General features: G+C 35.8%; 1 protein-coding gene across 1 annotated transcript; it reads left to right on the forward strand.

Annotated features, from left to right (window-relative positions):
- Positions 1-2,269: 2,269 nt before the first annotated feature.
- LOC107282948 (transcription factor TFIIIB component B'' homolog) lies at positions 2,270-3,011 on the forward strand (the record flags this gene model as incomplete). The annotated part of the gene is given in 1 exon segment (XM_015810785.1): positions 2,270-3,011. A coding segment is annotated over 1 exon segment (82 nt), but the record flags the coding sequence as incomplete, so codon positions are not given.
- Between the last annotated feature and the right edge of the window lie 4,831 nt (positions 3,012-7,842).

Below are 7,842 nucleotides of genomic sequence, written 5' to 3' on the forward strand. Positions count from 1 at the left end.
ATTAATGTGGAGGAGATGGATTGTTTATAAATAGAGTTTGTGGAGTTAGAGATATTAATATTTGTTTACCTATATTTGAATATTAGCCTGGGATTTGGTTTGGGAAGTCCGGGGGGGTGGGTGGGATATATTATAATATTGTGTAATACTTGTGATGTTTTTTTCTTTTTTGGAAAACAATAAAAATTTTATATTGAAAAAAAAAAAAAAAAAAGAAGAGAATAGGAACAAGTTGAAGGTGGGCCAAATGGTTCTTCTTGAAATGAGAGTGTTAATTAGGAAGACTTTCCAGATGTTCCCTATCCTTCTCTCCCAGGTCTTGGGGAATGCCAACTCTTGACAATGCAGGAATCTAATTATAGCAAATGCTATAAATAGAGATTATACAGGATTAAGACTCCTGCAATGTGTTAGGCAAGTAATAATATCTAAGCTCAGAGGAGAGTATTGTGGTATTTAAATCTTCCTGCTTTGCTAGCACTTATCAACTAATGCTGAGCCAGTTGTAATCATGCCTGGTCATGTCAAAGTACAATCCATCAGTCCTTGAGCTGTTAGAAAAAAATGTTGCAGATGTCATACAGATACCAGGGGATTTTCAAAAAAAGAAAGACTTTTCGAGTCAACCACCATTTTGGAATGAAGAGCTGGGTGAGTAGATGGGCTCTTCAGTAATTCCTTTCTGGATAAAGAAAGGACTTACCCAAAAGTGCTTCAGACAGATGCTCCTTATGAGAACACTGCAAGACCGCAGTCAAAGTCTAGGGTTCTGGGAGATTGGGGAATAACCATGTTGCTCAAACTGTGACAGGCACCTTTGAAAAGATACTAAGTTTCCATATAGGTAGTCCTCCACTTACAACAGTTCATTTAGTGACCATTCAAAGTTACAACAGCACTGAAAAAGTGACTTTTGACAGTTTTTCCCAGTTATGAGCGTTGCGGCATCCCCATGGTCATGTGATCCAAATTCAAATGCTTGGCAACTGACTCATATTTATGACGGTTGTAGTATCCAGGGGCCATGCGATCATCTTTTGCAATCTTCTGGCAAGCAAAATCAATGGGGATTCCCTTAACAACTGTGTCACTAACTTTACAACTGGAGTGATTCATTTAACAACTGTGGCAAGAAAAGTCGTATATTGGAGCAAAACTCACTTAACAAATGCCTCAGCCACAGAAAGCTTGGGGTCAGTTGTGGTCGTAAGTTGAGGACTTACTTTCAGAAAATCTCCACTAATTGCTTTTCATCTGTTAGGAATGTTTGGATCAACAGGTTTTATAGCACCAGATGGGTTTCCTTTAATTCTTAGTGGGAAAAGTTTTAACTACAAATTTAAGAACTTTTTTTTTCTTTTGAATGAACAGCAAAAGCATGATTAAAGGTTTGATTTTAGAAAGTTTCAAATGGACTAAAGGCCCAGAGAAATGTGAAATAAGAATTTCACATGGAATTAAATATAAAGAATTAATTATAAAAGTGATTTTGTTTATAGTTATAAAAATGATTTTGTTACCAGGACATGTTTGTGTCACAGTTAGAAGGACATGAAAATCCTGGATTTTTCTGTGTCATTGCCTTGAACCTGTCTAACTGGATATAGTGACATTCCTGGCAATTGAGATCTTGCTGAACGTGCTCTTTTTCTTTTATATAAATAAAGATTGTCAGCCACTAAGATGGGGTGGAACATATTGCAATGATCTGTTTGATCTCAAGACATGTTTTCTTCCTTCTTTCCCTACTACAGCAGCCTTTTTTTTTTTTTTTTACTTATTCCGTTTTTGGTCTGATTTCTGCAGTATTGCTGTTTGCCTACACATCACAAAACTGTAAACTGCCATGATTGAATTAATAACTTTTATTGTTTTCAACCCAATGAAATGTTGGAAGCAAACTTTGGAGGGTGGGGGGGTGGATCTGAAAAAGAAATCTCACTGTGCGTGTCAATGAGAGAGGAAGCTTGGAGTTGAATCAGAAAGTTATGATTGATTGCTCCATTTTAAGCCCCACCAACTTCTCCTTCCTGATTATGTGACCCAGAGCAGAATATATATGCATCCTGTTCTGACTTCCCAGTAAGGCTCCATATCGAAAGATACATGTTACATCATATGATAGTCTTTCATGTGGTTATCGCTAGTAAACTAGTTGGAAAGAAACATAGAAGCTATAGAATACTGTACAGGTAGTCCTTGACTTAACAATCACAATTGAGGTCAAATTTCTGTTGCTAAGTAAGTCAACATTAACTTTAAGGCAAAGAAAAAAGAAAAGAAAAAGAAAGAAAAGCAGAAAAGAAAAACAATCCAAATGTAATGTTCAAAAGCAGCACTATTGGGTTTAATTATTCAAACATTAATTTTCACATTTAAGAATACAAAAATGCCACAGGCTTTCCTCCTAGAAATATAAAAACAAAAAAGACTATCTTTTTAAATATTCTTAAAAACTCAAATGGAAATTGCTCTGGAAGCACCACCTTATCACATCATGCATGGCTGAGAAATAAATCAGATGTTATTTGAATACATTTACTCATATTCAAAGAGATCCTTTTTTTCTTTTTAAAGAAATAAGTACAGATTTAATAAGAATAGACCTACATTCTTCATTTGGGGAGTTTAATAAGCAGTTTGAAATGATTATTACTGGAATTTCATATAGCATAACACTGACTTTGCATTAAAATAGGTTTTTATGGACAAATAAAATGTAGCAATTTTCCCTACATCTGTTAATTAAGATATTTTAACCAGATAAGTAGCAATGTCATTTGCTCGCTGTGATTTGGGAAAAAAAAGTCCTACGAAGTTACCCATTATTCCCTTCACAGTCTTAGAGTACATGAGATTGTGAACTCCATATAGGAACACAACAGGAAAGGTATAAAACATTATTGATTAAACTTGGTTCCCCCTCCCCTTTTTTGACTATTGATTTGATTAAATTCTTCTTCCTTACTTAATAGAACAATTGAAAAATTCCAATGGATTTCTGCTAGAACAAAAATATTGATATTTATTATTCATATCTCCCGTTCTTCTGTTTAAAAGGACAAAATGTACTAATTAAAAGAAGGACGAATGAGAACCCACAAGAAAATTGATGCCCAAAGACGAGGGCAATTTGGAAATAAACCTCCATTTGGTTATGAATGACAGATACTCACAGACACAAAACTTTTCTTATACACATTAGAAAACTACATTACATTACTTTTCGACATAATTGCCATTCAAATTGAGGCACTTGTCATAATGTCTTACAAGGTTTGAAATTCCTTAGTAGTAGTCACTTGGTGCCAAATCTGGACTATGGGGGAGGTGATCAAAAACATCCCAACGGAACTGCTTTAAAAGTTCTTGGGTGCGTCTAGCGGTGTGCGGGTGAGCATTATCATGAACCAACACCACATCGAAAGTGGTGCCACAGAAAATCCCACCAAATGTGAAGATGCCAAAGGAGTAGTGCTAGTGAAGTTCATGGAGCATGGTTTGACCATCAATTCAGAAGTCTACCATGAAACATTACGAAAACTCAGATGAGCCATCCATAACAAGTGTCAGGGCATGCTGACTTCCAGTGTGGTGTTGGTTCACGATAATGCTCACCCGCACACCGCTAGATGCACCCAAAACTTTTGAAGCAGTTCCGTTGGGATGTTTCTGATTAACTCCCCTGTAGCCCAGATTTGGCGCCAAGTGACTACTACTAAGGAATTTCAAACCTTGTAAGATGTTATGACAAGTCCCTCTATTTGAATGGCGATTATGTCGAAAAGTAAGGTAATGTTGTAGTTTTCTAATGTGTACAATAATAGTTCTCTGTCATTCATAATCAAACGGAGGTTTATTTCCGAACTGCCCTTATAAATAAAGATAAATTCCTGGAATTTTAATAATCATTTTCCGTTCAGTTTGATGGAATAATGCTTTATACCTTTCTGGGGTTTTTTTTACAAACAAAATCTCATAGAGCATTAAAATCTTAGTTTTATATAGTAAAAGGGTGATCAACATGTAGGCATTTCTTTTTTTTTTCACTTTTTTTTTAAAAAAAAACACTATATACAAAAAAGGGGGGAAAACACAATATTTTAAAAGAAAAAAGCTCCCCAAAAGAAACAAACCTACAGGCCATTCATTACAAAGATACATATGTTTTAAAGCAAACATTTCAATAAATAGAAGCCCTAATTCATTTTAGTCATCTACCGCTAATCTATATTGATCAATACTGCAAATCATCGAAGAGTTGAGCAATATGTTCAATATGATTTTCCAGTAGTTTGCAATTTCCCTGTCTTCCCACTCTTTGCTTGGGAGGGGAATTTTTTTTTCCTCAAGGGAGAACAACATGGAAAACCTTCCATTGAGTTTTCTCCACAATGATGCTACTTTCATCACTAGAACCCTACCCTTAGAAACTGTTGCAGAGCTTTTTATTTCTTTGGGGAAGTTCAGAAAATACTATGTTTTATCTGAAACGTGAGGTAGAATCACAAAGTTTAGAGTATATTATATGTTTTGTGGAAGACTTCACCTAGCCTAAAACAAGGGGTCTATAAACAAGTCAAGGCGGAAGTAGCAAAAACATTCTCTGCACCTCACAGTGGATGGGGAAATATAGGTTGTTGTCTTTATCTCTGCCAATTGTGAATCTGCTTGTTTACAATGTGATTGTGAACCACTTGTGATTTTTGATACTTCAATCTTCAACCTGCTTTTCTAATTTTCAGGAACCTAATTAAACTGTGCTACTCTAGTTTGGATTATGCAATATCTCATGTTGCTTTTCTTCTTTTCCTTTTCCTTTTCTTTTATCATACAAAATATCTGGGATCAGGACTGATCCACACACTATTTTAATATAATAGAGGAGGAGGAGGGAGAGAGAGAGAGAGAGAGAGAGAGAGAGAGAGAGAGAGAGAGAGAGAGAGAGAGAGAGAGAGATCCAAATCTCCAGATCAGAGAATATAGGAGTTGCCTTCCTTAATGCCAATATCACTTATTTTAGCTTCCTATTCCATTAGCAACCCATGCCATTCAGCTATTCAGGGTGTTTTGTACTCCTTGAAATATACAGTATATTTTGCCTAGCTGTTAATTTCTATATTGTGCACTTTGGGATCCAACTGGAAAATCCCATGGTGACTTTATCACAAATCATCAATCTCACTGATGTTCACACTGAGAGATTTAAATCAGGAAAGCATGAACATTAAGCCAGATTCCGAATATGTTGTCTATTGATTTATTGCTACATTATAGCCTTTCAGTAAAATGAGTTATTCACCATGCACAACCCATTCTTTCAACAAAGCAGGATGGAAGCATTTTGGTGTATCTAGGGAGGATTTTATAGTAATTTAATACAAGTCATGAAAAATCCTGAGGTTATGTATACTCTTTTGAGACATTCTTCAAAGATAAGTCTCAATGTCTAAGCAACAATCCTTTTTCTCTCCAATGTCTGACACTGAGGAAATGTCTCACTCTCTCAACAAAATCCAGCCCAGAATGGATCCATGTGAGTCACCGCTCAACCAGCCAATTGCCTGGTTGCCTCAGGAAATATTATGCTATGGGTAATGTGACAGAGGACAAGTTGGTCCTTTTATGGAGGATTTTTTTTCAGTATCTCCTACCTTTGAGCACCCAGATGTCTGACAAGGAAGTGTCAAAGATCTTATTCGCAGGGATTCATCAGTTCTTCTGAAACTAGTTTCAAGGGCAATGTTTTACTCTGGGATAGAATTTGCAATCTTTTCTTGGGTAGATTTCTACTTGCAAGTATCAGTCCTTGGACTCAATTTTAAGTCTTTTATTAACTCTACACTGGAAAAGTATAGTTCTGTGGGAAGATTTACTACTTTTCTCAAATCTCAAAAGAGCCAGAGGCAGGTCAGCCTCTCTGAATAATGAGATCCAGAACTCGCTTATTCAGTCTTCACCAGTCTCATGACCTCCAAATATTTAAACTACAAATCCTATATAGCCATGCCATCTGCAAATAATTGGAATTGTGGTCTAATCAGCTGAAAGGTTGCAATATGAGTTGATATGCAGGAGATATTGCTAGGCTAAGTCAATGCTTGATCAATGCCTGGATTACGAATACCCAATTGTTTGGGATCAGAGGCCTTATCTGAAAACTTGGGAACATCTTCTGTAATCAGCTATAAAATATCCTCTTACCAAGAGGCAAGATTGTTCCCTATCATCTTTCTCCTGAAAAATAACTCCCTGAATAACTGCCATCCCAGGTTACTTTTGTATTTTTTTCTCCTGATCATATGGGTATGCTACACTTCCAAAACAAAGCCCCAGTGTTTTAACTTTCTAAGAATTTGTGAGGGGTTGATGTAAATAGAGTAGATTGTAATCTGATCTTTGCATTGCAAAAGTTCAGCTTTGCATTAAGTTTTTAAATTAAAAATAGTAAAAATCAGAGAGGGTCAGAAGCTAAACAGGCAAGAAATGAGGAGTCTGTGCGTACATTGCTTTCCATAGGTACAATGGGGCCTATTTTGGCCTTGGCTACCTTGGCTATAGAATGAAGCTGTATTGATTTCAGCTTCATTGATTAAAAAAAAACCCAAACAAATAGCTAACACAAGTAAAGTAATATATCAGCAGAAGGACAAGGGTCTCATGGAAAACATCTGGAAAGATGGAGTGCTTCAGACATCACAAAAGTGTTACAATAAAATTATAATTAAAAATATGGGTAAGTGTGGAATACACAATTAGTTCCAAGCTTTAGGTTTGCATCTCTCAAATACCAACTTCCAGGCCATCTGGCACATTTTTTTGAAACAAGAAGCTTTCAAAGTTATAAGTCTAACCCCCACCCCACCCCCAGGATAGATCTAAAGTTGTTCTTAGGATGCTAGTTAATGTTGTGTTTAATGGGGTTATATTAGCCCATAAAATTAATGTTATGGAAATGGCCTAAGAAATGTTAATTACAGATAGTAATGCAGTGTGCAGAATGCCAAAAAAGCAAAAATAAACAAAAAAAGGTAGATCAATCACACTGGGGCAATTTAAGCCATTTGCCAGTCAGTGTTAACTCTGGAAATAATGCTTTGTAGACGAAGAGAGAAAAATGAAGCCCAGAGCCTCAGATAGTTGTAACTCAAAAAGAGGATCTATGCTTTGTTTTGTATTTAAAGAGAGAAAGATCAGGACAGAAAATTCAAAGGTAATAAAAATGTCTTCAAATGGAAAAACAGTTGCATTAGTAACATTAAACTACTCAAAAGATGAACTATTGGGAGAATTTGAACAATATCAAAAAGAGGCAGCATGATTCTAAATTTGAGCATACTGTAGTTTTCTATACAGTGCATAAATTCAATTTAACATTGTTCATGTGTGTGTGTGTATGTGTATGAATTAATGCATGCATGCATGGATGCACACAAATAAAGATACAAATACATAAGTATATACAGTATGTCATGGAAAATCCATCCATGGGAAGGAAGGCAATTGACTTTCCTGGAATGGAAAGGTGGGAACACTCAGCAAGAGAATTGTCCAAGGCATGATGAACACAGCTTAACTGTTAAATGCGTATTTGCTGTCTTCTAGATCAGTTTGGTAATCTCTTGTCCACTTTAGCAATTCACCTAGCTAAATCTTTTAGCATTTTATTTTATCAGTATTCTTCCCAAAAACAGTGGCAAGGTGACATACAAACAACCTACAATATTACCACTTTCTTGTTTTTTTTTCTTTGAAAACATTTTGCTTCTCATCCAAAAAGCTTCTTCAGTTCTGAACTGAAGAAGCTTCTCGGATGAGAAGCTAAATGTTTTGAAAAGGAAA

The sequence above is a fragment of the Protobothrops mucrosquamatus genome, unplaced genomic scaffold (genome assembly GCF_001527695.2).
Source record: "Protobothrops mucrosquamatus isolate PMUCROS unplaced genomic scaffold, P.Mucros_1.0 scaffold20, whole genome shotgun sequence".
NCBI classification, from domain to species: Eukaryota; Metazoa; Chordata; class Lepidosauria; order Squamata; family Viperidae; genus Protobothrops; species Protobothrops mucrosquamatus.